This window comes from Nansenia antarctica, assembly GCF_963989245.1.
Source record: "Nansenia antarctica genome assembly, chromosome: 1".
Lineage (NCBI taxonomy): Eukaryota > Metazoa > Chordata > Actinopteri > Argentiniformes > Microstomatidae > Nansenia > Nansenia antarctica.
Genome location: NC_137674.1, coordinates 95,048,180 through 95,067,579, shown reverse-complemented (window position 1 = coordinate 95,067,579; position 19,400 = coordinate 95,048,180). Strand labels below are relative to the sequence as shown.

The 19,400-nt window shown below is 44.9% G+C and overlaps 2 protein-coding genes across 2 annotated transcripts; one reads left to right on the top strand and one right to left on the bottom strand.

The window, feature by feature from the left end:
- The first annotated feature begins 4,367 nt into the window (after positions 1-4,367).
- Positions 4,368-12,739, top strand: tab3 (TGF-beta activated kinase 1 (MAP3K7) binding protein 3). Its single transcript, XM_080550585.1, has 7 exons — positions 4,368-4,451; positions 5,498-5,664; positions 6,627-7,899; positions 8,091-8,251; positions 10,027-10,120; positions 10,281-10,364; positions 11,841-12,739. The coding sequence occupies exons 2-7, from the start codon at positions 5,563-5,565 to the stop codon at positions 11,987-11,989; spliced, it is 1,863 nt and encodes a 620-aa protein (XP_080406711.1). The 5' UTR covers positions 4,368-4,451; positions 5,498-5,562; the 3' UTR covers positions 11,990-12,739.
- A 1,554-nt stretch (positions 12,740-14,293) lies between these two features.
- On the bottom strand, positions 14,294-18,945 carry tmem47 (transmembrane protein 47; the record flags this gene model as incomplete). The annotated part of the gene is made up of 3 exons (XM_080543570.1): positions 18,593-18,945; positions 14,721-14,852; positions 14,294-14,472 (listed from the first exon to the last, which is right to left on the bottom strand). Exons 1-3 carry the CDS (start codon positions 18,816-18,818, stop codon positions 14,294-14,296), a joined length of 537 nt encoding a protein of 178 aa, XP_080399696.1. The 5' UTR covers positions 18,819-18,945.
- Positions 18,946-19,400: the final 455 nt, after the last annotated feature.

Here is a 19,400-nt window from a genome sequence, read left to right as displayed (position 1 = left end):
ACATGTTCTCATGAGAATTTCTCAAATGTAAATTCATTAAGTGCATATCATGAACGTGACTGAGATGACATAAGCCCCCAACCTGGTTATGAGGTCATAGACTGACTATGCCGTGAGATGACTGAGCTCTTCCTCCTGTGCTGGATCAGCAGTGGGCGGGTTGGTACAGAGGGACGGTAGACCGGGTGCCAACTGGAAGTGGACTTCCGGGCCAGTGGTAGATGTAGGGGTGTGGCACACAGCGAGGAGCCTGGGGTGCGGGACCTCCCCTTGGGAGGGGATGACTGGGGGGTATCCCTGCTCAGCCTGGCCTCACTGCAGAGTAGTGCAGATGTAAAAGTTGGATGGGGGGCGCATTATAAATAAAATTAACATTAATATTAACATTAACAGAGTACCAGATGAACACACATATTCATTCTGCATCACTTCCCTTCTAAATAAAATGTCATCCATCAAGCCATAACTTAGTGTCAACTTACTATTGTGCAACATTTAGGAGGTTGAAAACAATAAATACGTTATAGATTCCATTTCCATATAGAACTCACTTTTGACTTTGAGGGACCCTTTCTTCTGTGTTTTCCTTCCCTTTTCCCTTTGCTGGATCATTGTGCACATTGGGGAGAGTGGTGGTCTGCATTGAAGAGCCACCTTGATATCCACAGCTGCACACAATGTTGTTTTTGAATTAAGACAGGGATATGTTCCCCACGGTGGCACTCTTATGTACCGGGACCGGGTGCCTCCGGATGACTGTGTTGTTCCTGAGTCTCGGGCTCAAAGACAAGAGCCTTGTCTCCATGTGAGTGATGGGTGAGTATACTGGGCCACGTGCCTCTTGTTTAGACAGGTCCGTGCCACCAGAATTCTGAGATGAAGTTAAAATAGATAAGGCCTGGTCTCCAAAATTCAATCTCAAATGTGTTTTTTTTAATATCAATATACAAATTATATAGTACATCATTTTTTAATAACCAACTAGACATTCATATACGGGTGCTTATGTGCTCTTACCTTGCAGATGATAACTTTTTACCTCCGTCCTTCTGTTTATTTTCAGTTAAAAATGAATATTGTTGTTCTAGGGAGTCTCCAGTTTCTATGTTGTTTTCCCCTCGAGGCTCTTCCTCGTAGCTTTTAAGCAACACCCACGTGTTCTGATTTTGACAGATCAGGCGACGCAACTTGTTGATTCTGTATTGCTCAATGAACGTACAGCTCAGGGTCGCTGAAATGTTGAGACTCGGATATGCCTATCACATCATTCTCCGCTGTTTCTCTTCTCAGATCCGTTATTGTTTTTCGTGAAAGCTTGCCTTTGGAGCAAAGCGCGTTCCAGTAATGATATCCATCTTGTGACCAAGCACCGAAGGCATCATTACTCAGATCACAGTGATCGGCACTTTCATCGCTAACCTCCAGTAATTCATGGATTTTGGATTTTGGCCTCAACTCTAAAACTCTAAAACCATGACCATCTTCAATTAGTAGGACACATTGACACAATTAATATTCTGTGAGAAAGAAATGATGACGTTGTTTACAGTAAATGTCAATAAAGTCGCCATATTTGAAAGCTATACTGTGATCATGACTGTTTATAGAGGGTTAGTGTTAGTATCCACTTATCCATGAAATTAGTAAAAAAAAAAAAAAAAAAACTTACATTTTTTAGTAGGCTAATCTAACAGTAAAGAGGCCTATGCCTTATACATGCCATTTGGTAGCCACGTCTTTTCCACTGTATTGAGCGGATCACATAAATGGTCTGCTATTCCCATTTGGACTACATTATTTTCACACTCCATCTTCTGGGAGTGTGGGTAAAGGAAGGAAGGAAGGGAGAAAGGAAGGAAGGCGTGGAGGAAGAAATGAAAGGAGGAAAGCAAGAGGAGATGACCCACTCCCAAGTTATGGAAGCATATAGTAGACTAAATTCAAATGCTAATGCATTATGAGATTGCAATTGCATGTTCCACTTTTGCATGTATTCTTTCAGACTATATATGAATATAAATATTCAAATTCAAATGCAATTCTAATGATTTGCATTTTCATGTTCATGTACCTGATGTGCACATTCGCTGTCAATATTAAAATTATAATGCAACGCCATTTGACATTTAATTTTCAAAGTCATGCGCTGCTTTGTAGCTGACAAAATTCAAACGTTCATTCTAATCTGCAAATGACTATGCAATCCCAAAATAGCATATTCATTTGCCACTTTTGCCTGTGTTATTTGAGTCAATATTCAAATTGTAATGCAATAATGTGATACGCAATTGCATTTACATGTTCTAGGAAACACATCCGCTTTACAGCTGACAAAATTCAAACTCTCTATGCAATTCAAAAGCATCCGGGTACTTTGCTCTCCCGTCATGTCCACGCCCCTTTTTGGGTGATAGAAGAGTAGAAGTTTGACTGGCGGTCAATGGAGATTTCTGGTCTTTGCTACTTTAATCCGATAAAAAAAGAAAACCGTAGTGCTTTTTAGATATTAGGAGCCCAAATCCAATGGCCAGTTAGGCAAACTATTATATAGTGTCGTTGCCGATCAATGATCGACGTCGTTATATAAAGAAAATTAATGAAATAGGGGTTGATTCATCAGAGCAGTCATACGTCATCTCCCTGTCATCAGGGATTTGTCGATCTTTGATTTGATTTGCCGTGTAAATCCCCAGATGAGAGTGTTACATTAGTTTTCTTAAGATAGGATAATGAATAAATCTGTTCAATTGGCATTTGCCTACTGTTAATCAGTAGCCTGTATGGTGTATATGAAGATGTTATAGCTAGCTAGCTACGATTTATCATGAAAATAATGAACAGCAAGCTAGATCCAAAACTAGGGCCGGTGGAGGAGGGCAAGTGTCACATTGGACAGACTACCAAAACAGAAAAATAAAGTATCTTAACGACAGCAAAAGTGATGGATGTCAGAAATAGCCTACATTACCTGGAGATTCAATAAGGTACTTTTATATGACAGGATATGGGTTAGGGTTATATGACACCTGTAGCTAGATAGATAGAGCCAAAAGTAAAAAGTCGCTGAGAGACGCAACCAGGGTCTGGCTGGTAATTGTATGATGCGCCAAACAATCGGCTGAGATGAAAAGTACGTTTTAGAGCATTTATTGAATAGAACAATCAAACTTGGCGATGTACAAAAATAATCCATAAGCGATCAAAACCAGAAAAATAACAAACAATGCGTATAATAGAATATAGAATAGAATAGACTTTATTGTCCTTGTACAGTTGCCTATACAATGAAATTGTAGTGGTTCTTCTGAAGGTGCAAAAACAGAAAAACATATTCACATATTCACAAACATATACACATAACATATCACAAATATTACACACTAGACAAATTCAAAAGCGAAAATGCTATAAAACAAGCTAAGAGACAATGAGGTCCGTGGTGTCAAGTGCAAATAAAGACAACAATATTAAGAAAATAAAAACAACTATAAAAGCAAGCTAAAAGACATGAGGTCAGTGTCTCATCTGGTTCATCAGTGGTTCATCTGAGTCATATGCATATAATGCGGTCAACAAAAATACATGGCTCCCCTCTCTCTCCACTAGGTGCTTAAATTACCTTGCAATATCACCCCCCATAACCATATGACTTCTCAATATGGTGATCAATCACTGAATTGCATAGAGAGTTTGAATTTTGTCAGCTGTAAAGCGGATGTGTTTCCTAGAACATGTAAATGCAATTGCGTATCACATTATTGCATTACAATTTGAATATTGACTCAAATAACGCAGGCAAAAGTGGCAAATGAATATGCTATTTTGGGATTGCATAGTCATTTGCACATTAGAATGAACTTTTGAATTTTGTCAGCTACAAAGCAGCGCATGACTTTGAAAATTAAATGTCAAATGGCTTTGCATTATAATTTTAATATTGACAGCGAATGTGCACATCGGGTACATGAAAATGAAAATGCAAATCATTAGAATTGCATTTGAATTTGAATATTGTCTGAAAGAATGCATGCAAAAGTGGAACATGCAATTGCAATCTCATATTGCATTAGCATTTGAATTTAGTCAGCTATATGCTTCCATACCAAGTAGCCTACTAGACTCACTACTAGACTATTTTGAACGAATAGAAGCGCAAGAGACAGGACAGGCAAATTGGCGCGTGCGCAACACGGAGAGCTCCGATGTGGACAACTTCCTGGTCCTAAACGGGGGAAAGCTTGACATCTATCGCACATTTCGTGTAGTTTATCGACGACGGCCTGGTCTTGGAATGTGAAATAATCGCTTAGCTACTTCTTTAGCAAGTTTAAGATCAACATCAGTCTGCCACTTAGAGAAAAAGATCAGGGGCTTCTGCCTCCAAACCCGGACAGCTAAGCTAGCTATGGTCCATAACAGGATGACTGACGCGCCTGCTAGCTAAGCCCATGGTAAGCATAGCTGATCCTGCACAGCCAAGCTAACTCTAGCTAGCGGCTATGATCACTTATCGGTGCGAATGTTGCTATTGTCGATATGCGCTCTCATACATGAAACATGCAGGATCCGTTAACCAAACAGCCAACTAACTCACTGAGCTAAGTTTCGTTTCACCAGGAGGTATTAGCGCCATGCTATGTTTAGTTGTTCACTTCCTAGCTATCTAGCAAAACACTCCTACTTGAAGCTAGCCAGCTAGCTAACTAACATGACAGCCCAGCTCCATGTTAATACTGCAGGCTGACATAATGAGGCGATGGTAACTTAGCCTGATGAGAAAACGCCAGTGATATATGCTATTATTATCAAGTTGGTAAGCGTTTTAATAGTCGAAATAACGAGCTTACTTTCTTGATTCCTCAACTATGCATTGATCAGTTCACTTGTAAGTTATTGTGTGTAGATCACTTGAATTTGCCTGATGGTTTGTTGTAATTGCTGTGTGCCTCTCTAGCTTAGCTTGTTTGTCACGTCTCTTGTCTTGGATTTCAAGTCGTTGCCTTGGCGCAGCGAAATGACTAGCTAAACACACAACAGAGACATATCCAATGGCCCACTGCAGGCCTTATACTACAGCTTATCCAGTAGCCAGGTTAGTGTCTGTGTGAGTTGTCGAATGTTTCGTGGCAGACTAACCTTTGTCTCGATGTTTTGGGTAACATGTGGTATTTGTTTTGGCCTGGCCGGTCCCTTAAGGTCCATCACTGTCAAACGTGCACGTGTCGCATCATTGCGTTCTTCTTTTGCTTCGATCAGAAACGGTTGCTGAACAAATCTGCCTGAACAGTGAACACTCCATCCAATCATCTGACTTAAGCTTCTATTTAAAGCACGTGTTATTCACTAGCGTTATATGCAGACATGTATTATGCCCTCTTGTGTCTTGTGTCTTCTGTATGGGTATTGTGTGCTAGTGACTATTATGTGATAGTGACTGACGAACGATGCAAGCTTTCCATGACATTATGCACATGTGTGTTTGTGTGTGTGTGTATAGGGGAGAGAAGGAGGACAGGTGCAGCGTTCACGGCTGTGGGCTCAGTGACTCTCTGTGGGCTCAGGATGGCGCAGGGAGGCCCTCAGCCAGACTATCACATCCTGCAGGACCTCAAGCAGCGCTTCCCCGAGATCCCAGAGGGACTAGTGTCCCAGTACCTTCTGCAGGTAGAGTGACCAGATATAGACACAGGCCATCATATTCTTTCACCGAAATACCTTGAGCTGTCGCTAGACTCATCTACACATAGTAAGTAGTAAGTAACTCTTGAGAACCGATGGTTCTCGAGCCTAATGGCCCTTTGGCGGCAGGAGCCTATTACGGTACCTGTTTCCGTAGCGTGAGGCGGCTTGATGTACAAGTACAGCCCCTGGACATGACGCTGGTATGTCGCAGGGTCTTACCCCCCAATCCTACCTTTAATGCTGACTTCTGGTAGCCTGATTTACTTGTCTCTCTCTGGTATAGAGCCATCTTTACATTGCTTATCCGCCATAAAAACAGTCACATTCGCTATAATTAAAAAAACATTCTACATTCTATTTCGACAATTTAAGAAGACATAATGTCTTTCCACACAAAAATAAACTGGGAATGAAAACAAAACAATGCATCTCTTGCACACACACACACACACACACACACACACACACACACACACACACACACACACACACACACACACACACACACACACACTGTAGGGAGCAGATGTTGCCAGTGCTTGATGTTGCACCTGTTCTTCAAATGTTAACAAACAGAACTCGGAATACAAATTTGACAACTTGTAATAGGTGTAGGAGAGGTCTAAAAGAAATGGTGCCCGTTGTGATAAATATTTCCCCTGATCCGCAGTTTCTGACTAGATCATCAGGATGAAGCACATCCAAGTGTACAGCACAGCCGATAGAACGTGAACTTTAGCTTCTTTCATTTGCTTCTATTGAGCCATGTCATCTTTACACAAAACAATATGACAGTACAGTGCCTCTGTGCCATCATATGTTCTCAGTGTAAATATGGCTTAGATAGGTGACTCTAAATTCTAGTAGAAACAACCTGTAGTACTTAACCAGCCTCACTCTTAACTCCATCACCGAGCCTCTGTTTCTCTGCTGCTCTCCTCCAGAACAACAATAACCTGGATATATGCTGCCACCTGCTGGCTCAGGAGAGTAACAGGTACCTCTATGGGGAGTTCCACAGTCCAGAAGAGGCCCGTCTGAACCGGAACCACATGCTGCACATCAGTGTGGGCTACCCCACGGATGGAGACAAGGCCAACGGGGGAGGGCGCTCCCTGGTGCACAGCTCCAGTGACGGTCACATCGACCCCCCGCGGGGCAACTTCCCAGAGACCCTTTCGGCCCCAGCAGCCATGGCCCCCTCTCCAGGATACAACCCTTTCTTCATGAACGACCAGGGACGCTCAGCCAGCACCCCCACCCCCCCGCCCACCATGCCAGGCATGTCCCCCACCTACTCCCCTGTCACTCGCTACAACATGAACCCGATCACAGTCACCCTCTCCCAGAACCTGCCCAACGCCCCTCAGGCTCTGCAGATCCCGGCGGGTCACTACGTCAACAGCGTGAACGCCCTCTACGTCCGGCCCTCCCCCTCCCAGAGCCCACAGCCCAGCCCCTGGCCCTCGTCAGGGGCGCCCGTGTATCAGCCGTCCCCCTACGCCACGCCCACCTACCCGTCCCCTTACAGCTCGCCCCAGCACCAGGTCCAGCCTCAGCACCAAGTCCAGCACCAGGTCCAACCCCAACCCCACGTCCAGCCCCAGCACCAGGTCCAACCCCAGCACCAGCAGTCCCACGTCTTCCTACCCATCAGCCCCCCCACCTTGCCCAGCATGCCCTACCACCACCACCATCACCACCAGCAGCAGCCCCAGCAGCAGCCCGGCTCCTACCGACCCTACCACCCCAAGGGGCCCCTGAAGAACCAGATCGAGATCACCCTGGACGGCCCCCGGCCACGCAGCAACTCGCCCGTGCACAGCCCGGGGGCCCTCTACATGGCCACCAGTCCCTCCCCCAGTTCGCCCTCCCGCGGCATCAGCATGAGCGGGACCCCGGGGCCAGCCGCCTTCCACCCGGCGGTGTATCTGCAGCACCAGGGCGCCGCACGACCCCGCCCCGCGTCCTCACCTCAGCCGGCCAGCCAGGCCGCCTACACCTTCAAGATCAAAGTGTCTCCCGGCCAGGCCCAGAGGCCCCTGGGCTCGTCTCCCGTGGCCGAGTCCCTGCTCAACATCGTGGACCAAGGGGAGCACCACGCCGCCCCGGCGCCCATCCTGCCCATCTCTGCCCTACCTGGCAACATCGTCAGCCAGATCAACCGCATGCCCAGACGCTCCAGTTCCGGCTCTGATGACTATGCCTACACCCAGGGTAGGCACCCCTTATTACCACGTCTGCGTGCGTCTGTTTGTATGGGTGCATGTTGTTTGCTAGTGTGTGTATTCTGTTCGTGTGCACATTTGTTTGTGCAGAATAGAATGCAACTGTGTGTGTGTGTGTGTGTGTGTTTGTGTGTGTGTGTGTGTGTGTGTGTGTTTGAACTCTGTGGTTCTCTTCTCCAGCTCTCCTGCTGCACCAGAGGGCCAGGATGGAGCGTCTGATGAAGGAGCTGCTGATGGAGGGACAGAAGCTGGAGCAGCTGAAGGCGGATGTCAATGAGATGGAGTACGACGCGCTTCAGAGACGCTTCAGAAGAGTCAACAGCACCAGCCTCATCCCCAGGGTAAAGAGCCCTGCTCTCTCAGGATAGAACACCTGTACACACACACAGCACAGACAGACACGCAAGGACACAGAAACCTGTGGGTTTCCGTTAGAAAAAATTGGTGCCGGTCAACGTGTCCGGGAAGATTTCAATGTGTCGGACAAACGGGAGAAATTCCGGTCATCATATTAGAATATAATATAGGTGTTTGTCGCGGTGATTAGCTGTTGTGTAGTCTATATAGGCCTATGCCATTTAATGTCTATTTCTCATCCGATACGATTAGATCGCGAACTATATAATAATATAGCCTTTCATGATTCGCATGCGCTACTATGGCATAATATGTCCAGGGCTGCACGCGCGCCACACTGGGCAGCCTAGTCACCGTTGCTACTTTGAATTACGACTGTAGGCTACTTTAAGATGTTTATTTCAATTGCATTAATGGGATTTGAGTATGTAATTGGTAATTTTAAGTATGCCTAGTTTAGCTTTTGATGGCTATTTGAACGGACTGCATCGATCGATCAATGAACAGACTCCACATTACGTTAACTGAAGTGTGTTAAATAGTTTCACGACAGTAATGTACGTTTTTTATATTCTCTTTCCAGTTTTACCCTTTTTATCAATAAAACAACGTCAATTCTATAACCACGTCTCGCTGATTGGGAAGGCATTAAGTCTAGCTGCCTGTCAAATCATACTTACTCGGACTCTGGAGTATGAGAATGAGGAGGATGTATCGGGGGGATACACACCCGTGGACTACTTCAACTTAGTGGCACAAATTCAACTCTAACACTATAGATTGAACTTAAATGATGGACACCGACTGAATAACTGAGTGGGGGAAGACAGGTCTCAAATGTGGAACAATTATAACATTTAATACATAAAGATAAAACATACACAAATATATAACATTGATATCCCTAAACTCAAATGTAGTGTGGTATTGTCAACCTAATCTAATCAATCCTAATTAATGGTACCAGTAGCCCAGGTTGTCGATAGTAGCGCACTACTCCCGTAGTACTTCTCCCGACTCAGGGCTGGAACGGGCACGGCAGGCTCAATCAATGAACGGGGTTGAGATGGCTAGCGTCCTTTACTAGCCGCATCTCACGGCCCTCGGTGGTCATTCACTGTGCTCTAGCACATCCAAAACACGCAGAACAATAACCTTGACTCCGGTCACTGCAGTGGTTTTATTTAGACTAGATCAAACTAAATTAACTGACTAAACTACTCGCGCCGTTGAGAGACAGGGTTGCCAGATGGGGCGGGTTACCGCCGAATGGGCTACTGGGTTTAGCGGTTATTTAGCGGACTAGTTAGGCTGTAAATTGTCAATCCCATCTGGCAACCCTGCCGCCGTTTGTTCATCGCGTAGGCTAGTCTACAAATTAATAATAAAAGAAAACATATAGCCTATATATTCGTCTTTTTTAATGTAGAAGGAATCAGAATATGTGACAAATTAATTTTTTCAAATTGTGCTTAGAGGGAATTATTTTCACCGGACATTATGACCGAAGAGGTTTAAATATGTCGGACTTCAACAGATTTTATCGGACAAAGACCGGTAATTACCGGTTAACGGAAACCCAGACGTGTGCATGGCCAAACACACGCACACGCACGCACGCGCACACAGAAATGCATACGTACAGCTTTTACAGTCAAAACAAGTGAACAGTGAACCCAATGCATAAGGAAGTTAACTGTAAACCTTGTTTGTCTTGTTTTTGTCTCATCCAAACTGCTGGTGTTTGTGTTCGTTCCAGCCAGAAGAGATGACCCGATTGCGCAGTCTGAACAGACAGCTTCAGATTGATATCGACTGCACCCTGAAGGAGACAGATCTGCTGCAATCTCGGGGTAGGTGCACACACGCACACACACACACACACACACACACAGAATTTTTTAAGCTTGTGTGTGATTTATTTGAAAGCAGGAAATACAAGATGTGTCCAGCATCACACATTTTGTTGACAAACTGATATGACTTTATCAGTAAAGGTTTGTCTTTTCACAGGGAAGTTTGACCCGAAAGCCAAGAACAATTTCTATGACAACATCCAGCCTGGTCCAGTGGTGCCGCCCAAGCCGCCAAAGAAAGGTAAAACACTAATCTACTTTACAGAACCACTTCAGTGTTTCCCCTGGGTTTGCTGCCTTGGGGGGGTGGCATGGACCGTGGCCCCCCCCCAAGACCCATGCGTCATGTCCAGTCATGTACTTGTACATCAAGCCGCCTCACGCTATGGAAACAGGAGAGGCTCCTCCCCCATGGGCCATTAGGCTCCAGAACCATCGGTTCTCGGCTACTTACTTATGTGGTCTTGACTACCTGTCCACTTTCTCACCTGGTTCTTGCTCTCTCTCTCTGGTGTGCCGACACCATCCTGCTCTCTCCTTCTCTCCCTCCCTATCCTCCTCTCTCCCTCTTTTGTTGTCAACCAAAAGGCAAACATAACAACCAGAGTATTTCTAATCTAATAAGAGGTATACATTGATCCATATCAATTTATAACATAATTATAATTGAATATTGGATTGCTGTGGGCAATGCAGTCATATAATGCAGTCAGATAATGTCATTTTGACTTTACTCTCTCACCTGAAAAAATTTATAAAAACAGACATTTCCAATGCTTCAATCCACTGTCCATGTACTGTAAATATGCCATTATGGTATTACCATAAAGCCCAATTCTACCAGAATAAGAAAGATTGTATCTACTTTAAGTAAAATAATAAAGTGCATCCAGTTAGCTCTTTAGCTGGCAAGTGTGCAAGCAGACTAGCTCATCTAATCACCTCTGAGCTAGCTAGCTAGCTTGCTAGTTCTTTGACACTATTTACACGATGAAACTATAGTCAGACACTACTCACAATAATAACGACCAGTTTTAACCAACTTTCTCTGTCAGAACACTCAGCAATTATATTTGCTAACGTTTCAACTTGCTTACTTTCCATCTGCAGAAATCTCACCCTGCAAAAACTCTCTCGCGTCGCACGCACACACTCACGCAAAATCTTGTATTATTCTCCAGCGCTGGCACAGCGAAGCGAAGTGTGGAGATAGGTCTGGCTATGCGAGACTACTGGCAGAGTAACGTTACCAACGAGCCCATGGGCTTGCCACTGTCGCCAGATTCGGGTTGGGTGCGTTTAAAAAAAGCGGATATTTTAGCCTACTTGTCAGATGTTAGGTGTCTACGTCCGTAATAATTCCTCTTTCTTGGGGAGGTGGGGGGGTTCCGTTGGGGGCCCTCCCAAGGCAATTGTAGGGGAAACACTGCACGTAACAATCTGAGGGATCTGTCTCTTGGTTTTTGCATGCTCTTTTTTCATTCTCAAAAGTGCTCTGATCAGGTCTAGACCAAAGCTGGAAAGAATTGGGTGACCTTGGCCAAAATTCAACAGTTGGCATGGCAACAGACATAGTTGTGAATCCTAGCTATTTCATATCTCATCATTTTGAACAAGCATTTGCATAGTAACAGCATTTGCATAGTAGCCTATATAGTGGGAGGAGTGTGTTTGGTGCTCTAATACTCAGTACGATGTGCGTCTCTCTCTCTCTCAGAGGTGGAGCGGAGCCCCAAGCCGGCCGTCGTCAGGCCCCAGAGGGACGAGGATTTTGAGGGAGCCCAGTGGAACTGTGAAGAATGCACCTTCCTCAACCACCCTGCACTCAACCGCTGTGAACAGTGCGAGATCCCGCGCTACACCTGAACCCTGCCCCGCCCACACACCTGAACCCTGCCCCGGCCCCTAGACCTGCCCAGATAGTCTTCACCCCCCCCACACCCTTTAAAATCCTCCACTCTTGTAAACTCCACTCCACTCTAATCCCCCAGTCTTGTGAACAAACCCCCACCCCGCCCCCCCAACATCCTTATATATGCCCCTCCCACCTGCTGAGGAAGAGCCACTTTACCAGGACCCCACCCCCCCCCCCATGCTCCCTGCACTTTGACCCTTGTTTCCATTGGAGGAAGGATGCTTTTACTGGAGGACAGTGGGAGACCGTTACTGTGGCGACGGATGCAAAAAGGGAGTGCTGTGCGGTGGACCGGACAGCGGGTGTGGTCCCAACGAATGATCGTATGAGAGTTTTAAGAATACAGAGGAGGATGAGCTGTGGTTTACCGAGTGAACATTCCGTGCAGAATAAGACTTGCCTTGTTTACACGATTGACTGAGCCCATTCCCATAACCGATGGAGGCACTTCTCACAGTGGGACGCCCCTCCCTTTAACCAGGGGCTGCACCCTCCCTCAGACAAGTGGGACAATGCAATGGAATAGGGTCTGACTAATACTATGTAGACTTTACACTGTATCGGCTCTTTACAGGAGTCCCTTTCATTGAATGAAGAACACTAAAGAGACTTGCATATGAATATATTCCTGGTACTTTTATGCATATTATGCCACACACTGTATTCCGTGTTTAAAAAAACAATGTTGGATTTCCTGTGCAAATGCCTCAAGTTGCTGTACTTAATAAATGAAGCTGATTCTATGTGACTGGTGTTTGCACCGTGGCATAATTTCTCTCCCGTTTCATTTCACGGTTGTTCATTCCACTTTTTTCAAATGAACAGCGTACACTTTATTTGTAATACCTGTTTATTGTGTTAGTAAACAAATCAATGAGAATTAGGCACACAGCCTCAGGCACACACACTCTTTTACTCACACGCTTCGCCACTCTTTTCTTGTATTCGCAAACACACTTTATCTGAAAAGCACACGTGCATTCCTACTGGGTATTCATTTACTTGACATGTACTGATTGGGATGTAAAGACTACCTCTACCTTCCAGTTGAATTTGTTATTAATCACAATATGCTCAAGGCTTCTTTGCTAGACCACTAGTTTCTACATGTTCCTCATGGTATTGAGAGGCCTTTGTACAGAATATTCCCACGGTCTACATAGGGAGTGTGTGAGCACATGCATGATGACTGTCACTCACGGTCTTCGACACACTCTGGTCATTTGCCTTCTTCATTCACACACTATCTTTATGCTGAATTAGAAATGCATAACACAAGGGCGAGTCTCAAACTACAATACTGTACTTACATATATTACAACTGCTGCTATCAAACGGTATAGCGGGGTTAGGCCGCAGGTTGAAATTAGTGGCCAAAGTTCCAAGATTATGCCAAACCACTATTGCGTGTGTGTGTGGGTGTGTGGTTTAACGTTTAACCAGTTATATTTTCCTCAGAGCTTGGCTAGTGTAGCCTAAGCTATGATTACATTACCCATTGACTGAGGTCTGGGGAGCGTTCCAATAGTCGATGGCTTATTTCATCATCTCTTCCTTCATCCACACTAATCTAAATGAAGTGCCTTCAACAATCCACTGTTCTTAGATTAGTGCAGATGAACAAAAGGCACATATATAAAATATTTATGTCGGGGCAAGCAACATTTCCTGGGTCGAGTGTCCTACAGTTTTCCTCACTATCTGTCCATCTGAACCATCTGCCTGCTCTCTGGTTGGCATAGTTTTACGTCAATGCCGACCATCCCCTCTATGATTGGTCAATCCGTCCCCCCTCTTGCCTCTCTGAGGCAATCCATCTGTGCTCTCTGTGTTTTGTTTGACAGGGCCTTTTGCCTGCCAACACCGGTGGACTTCCTATTAAAGGGGCCTACTGCTGTTACTAATTGATCATAAAATTCCATGACACTGTTTGATAGGCTACATAGCCTCACCGTTCAGCCTATGGAGACTTCAGTCCAACCTGGTAGCAATACCTTTGGAGACAACGACCTTATACAGTTCCAAAGTGGACATGTGAGACAATTGTCTAGGATGGTACAGTACCTGTGATGGTCTGCGATAGATAATACCGGTTATTTTGATTCTCTAGTCTGTGTGTAGGTACTGTATGTTTTGTGTGAGTGTTCAGTTGATCAGTTCTGTACAGACAGACTAAGTTCAGAGGATCAGTTGCTATCACAGAGAGTATAGAGAATACGAGACAGTGTCGAGGGCTCTCATCTCATCTCGTAGCCTTAGTAGTAGTCTTCATAGTTCTTGGGGTTCAGGCAGTAGAGAATGGCCCCTCCGAAGGAGAAGATGGTGGCTCCCCAGGCCAGGCCGTAGCCCCAGTTAAACTCATGGTATATCCTGAGGCTGATGGTCTCAATGAATTTAATGGGATACAGGACCAAACTGCAGACCTGAAGGACCACTGTTGAAAGGGAAAGAGGGAGAGAGAGGGAGAGAGAGAGAGAGAAATCATGAAAACAAACAAAAACAGATACAACCACAGTGTGTGTGTGTGTGTGTGTGTGTGTGTGTGTGTGTGTGTGTGTGTGTTTGTGTGTGTGTGTGTGTGTGTGTGTGTGCGTGTGCGTGTGTGTGTGCGCGCGCGTGTGCATAATGTGTATGTGTGTATCAGTGTACATGTATTTGTGTGTATGTGCGAGAGTACCATACCTGCAGCAAACAGCATCACGGCCACCGGCCTGTAACAGCGACAGCGACTGAGACCAGCCAGCGCCACCAGGAAGGAGAGCAGGATGAGCGCCGCACCGCCCAGCAACAAGGCCAGCGTGGCAATCTGCCAGTCTGACAGAGACACAGACAGAGGAGAGAGAGAGAGAGAGAGAGAGAGAGAGAGACAGAGAGAGAGAGAGAGAGAGAGAGAGAGAGTCAGAGAGCCATGCTCAGTCACAGTCACAAAGCTAGTTCGTCTGAGCACACTCTAGCACCTCCCCTGCCCCACACTGACAGGAGAGAGAAAAAGAGAGAGATTGGGGGAGATAGGGAAAGGTTGAGGGGAGTCAGAAAGTCAAGCCCAATAACATAGCCATGCTAAGTCTCACAGACATGTCCCATAGTGAGAAATGACACAACCCCTGACAAAAAGTCACCCAGATTAAAAACTGCAGCACACACTAGACTAGTTATTGACCATTTGGTGACGGAGGGCTACAGCTATAATAACGGAACCTGTGCAATGGAAGGTAAAGTCATTATCTGGATGACTCGGATAATAGGTATCCCTCCCTCCTGCCTGATGCAAAGTCAGCAGCATTCTCAGCGTTTCATTCAGAAGTACTCCAAAACACTCAACGAGAGTACAGACTAGAAATAGCTTTCTATCCCCTCTGGAATGCTAACAGGGAGAGGAGAGAGGGGGGTAGGGGGGGAAGGGAGGGGGGGAGAGAGAGAGAAAGGATTTGTTACTATACCGACGTATCTCTGTAAGAAGAAAATGAATAATAATTTTAGTTAATGGTACTACAAATAAGAAGTAATGGTAAATTACTATAGGTAGCGCTGGTATAGAATAGTAACAGGCTGGATAATAATAATAATCATAATAATCATAATCATAATCATAATAATAATAATAATAATTATGATTATTATTTATTACATTTTAAAGCGCTTTTAATTAATGAAACAATACATTCAAAGTGCATAAAATAAAAGATATGTGGAAACAGATTATTATTATATATTACATTATAAATATATATATATACCTATATATATATAACACCATATCATCAAAGCAGCAATCAGGAAGTCTAGGAAGGGTAGGCCAGCCTATGTGTGTTATAGGATGGGCTGTATAACATGTACTTGTTTGGCACATCATCCTAATAGACTGATGAAGGCTAATTATGGACTGTTGAATGATGAACTGTACATAGTTGTTGAGTAATTGTCTAGTTCATCAACTGACTGTGTGCTGGGGGAAAGCTATGTAAACAAACAGGGGATGTTATGGTGAGGTACATGATTACACTAGAGGAAACAAGCTACAGTGGGGAAAAGTAAAGACAGTTACAGACAAGGGATTGATAGATGTGCATAATCATAAGAGATTATATAATGGACCAGCTTACAATTTTGAATGTCGACTGTGAGAAATCAATTTAAGATATACAGTACAGTACATACCAGAGCTTTGAATCATGAATCATGTCAATGAAAGTTGAGAAAAACCGATTCAAACTTGTTCTCATAACTATCCTTGTCCGATACAATCACAGAAAGGCAGAGTAATGGCAAAACCTTTCCCTTAGTTGAAAGGAAAACATCCTCAAAACGTTAAACAACATGTAACTAAGCTGCTGAAACTACAGTTCCCACTCATCGGGGGGAAAACCTCATTCCGGAGGCTGAGCTGCTCGAACATAAACAAACTTCCTTGACCAAATATGGCTTACACGTTTAGAGTTTAAAAAATGGTTCTGTCATTGCAGGAAGTTGGCGAAAACCCACAAAAAGCAGAGCTCCAGTTCCCTCTGTGCTTTCATAACACCGGGAACCCTTCCAGAACAATCCCTTGACCCTCTCCTCTACAGCAATCCCATTGGCTGCCCCTCAAACTGTGGAAACTAGCCTCACTCTTAAATGTCTGTATCAATTACTGTAGTGTCACTCCAATCCTTTTCTAGTCATTTTAGACTTTTTTATCACCAGCCTGCAGGAGAAATTGCCACTGTAAAGTCTTATCTGCCTGTATCTGAAACAGCAGGATACAGAGAGTCGTCTCATCTGAGATTTGTATTGGACCCATAATTCTCGGTGGGAGAAATACATCCTGAGCCCAAGTGCTTGAAGGGCCAGGAAGCATCTACAATTAATCTGGGCTCTGTGGTGATGACAGATGGAAATGGAGATATGTGAGATCCAATCTGAACATTAATTACACCTCCCTATGTGTAGTTGAGGGGCTGCCGTGTCGTTAATCGAAAGTCCTCCAGGGCCACTCTCTCCGTCTGAGACAACGAGGAAGAACTGTGTCAGAGGAGAGCCTGGAGTCTCTCCGCATTCTCCATCACCTCCGACTGAACTAGAATCAGCACTAATCAGGAGTAGGCAGACTCACACACTCTCTCCACATTCGTCCCTCTCCTCTCACTGACCCGACATCAGCGGGGAAACGTTCTGACACAAATGTTCCACATTCCTGAGCTCGGTCGAGCCTGTATCTTTTATACCTGACCTCTGCCATGTCTGCAGGTCTGTGTGTGTGTGCGTGTGTGCATAGGTGCATGTGTGTGCATACATTATGCATACGTGTGTTATACATGTTTAATAATATGTAGGCCTAATGTAATGTAATGTATTCCTTCCACACGCACTGCTATATTGCATAAAATTCCCACGACATCGACACACATCTCATCCACCAGACTTTCACATGAGAGGAGAAACTGATTACTGTGGTTCTAATCAATATGTCGCCCAAGCACAAACCAGTGGAAATAGGCAGTTTGCTGCCTGCAGTTACTCTGGTATGCTGAGTGGTGCTGACACGGAGGCTCCATGTCTTTATATGGAATCAGCTGCACTTTCTCTAGACTGACAGGAGAGGAGCGGGGCCAACATGACCCGATAGTTACTCATCACTGAAACGGAAAAAACAAACAAACAAAAACACATTCACTGCGTGCTGCACAAAAAAACCGAGAGTGACATCTAGCAACCACTCCATCCAAGAAACCACAACATTAAAAAGACACTCAATGAAATAAGGTGGCGTAATCAAAACACAGCTTGTCTCCACAAAAGCTTCCATGCACTTCTCTAAAAAGAAGTTTCCATTTGAGTGGAAAGACAACATTATTAGAATGCACCACTTGTTTCCTTGGTTACTAATCTCCTGGCATTCGAGTCTCTGGGGAGTTTGCTTCTCCAAGTTGCCCTTGCTCCTTGGCCAGTGAAGGAACCTCAACAAAGGCTCATTTTGTGAGCAACAAAAGCCGAATGAAACCCCAGCTGGACCGCTGCTAGCGAGGCAAAATTCCCACATCATTCAGTGGCGTGCAGGGCAATGTTTAGGAGAGATCTGTCTGTCTGCAAGGGTATTCTATGAAAAATTGTCTGATAGAGTAAGAGTGATAAACTTTTCTTTTTTAATGAACTTTTTTTTATTTTATTCTAACAAGCCATAACATGCTATGCACTCATCTTTAACAGTAGATACATAATGGAAAAACCCTATAATGAAAAAAAGATGAGAGTCAAGGAATCTACCTTTTAGCGCTTGAAATAATAATGAGAAGAGAAGGAAACATTGATAGTAAGAGCTTTTGACGCACCCGTGGCTATACAGACAGTACTCTGAGCGAGAACCCTTTGTCATCACTGAATTCACATTCCACTGAATACTGTACTGAACATATTGTGGAGTGGGTTGACGGTGAAAGTATCCATGATGAATCATCCAAAAAGACACAAGATTTTAAAACTTATAAAACAAAGTCAAAGATGACATGAATCATGAACATCGCTGTCTGAGAGAGTGATCATTTCACTTTATGGCGCATGAAGCAGCAGGGTCTCACCGGTCTCCAGCGTGGTGTGGCACTGCCATGTGTCGGAGGTGACGGGCTTCCAGCACGACTCCCACAGGGACAGGTAGTACTGGTCGTCCGCGGTGACCCACGCGGGACTCAGCACGGCCCCCACGTCCAGGCACAGCGCGAGGAAGACGCACACCAAGCCCACCAACTTCAGGGGCGTCAACGCCGACACGCGCACCTCCTCCGTTCCACTCACCGATGAAGACATCTTTTGGTGGGTGGGTAGGTATAGGCTTCGGGGTGATCAACCCGAAAAAAGTCTATTCCTCGGGAAACGTGGATCTACGGTGGGATTTTTCGTGTTCTTCCCCAGCGGTCAATGTTGGATGGTGGGAAGCCAGTGCACGTCAGCCAGGGACGCCGCTGTTACCGTACCGCTACTGCTGATGCGACTGCACTGCACATTACTGAAATAACGGTGTTATTGCACCTGCTGCAGGGTCCTAGTGCCTCGGACTCCCACGAGCTTTCCATCTGCCTCTCCGAGGTACCACATGCACAGTACAGCCTCGCCCCCCATCTCTCTCTCTCTCTCTCTCTCTCTCTCTCTCTCTCTCTCTCTCTCTCTCTCTCTCTCTCTCTCTCGCTCTCTCTCTCTCTCTCTCTCTCTCTCTCACAAAACAAAACAAAACAAAACAAAACAAAACACGGTAAAGCAGCATTCAGTCACTCTGCCGCATGCTCCTGGAACAAACCCCTGAAGAAATCAAACAGGCAAATGTTTAAAACTAATATTTAAAAACGTTCATGGTTTGCAACAGATTAAACACTAACACTTCGATCGATGTCT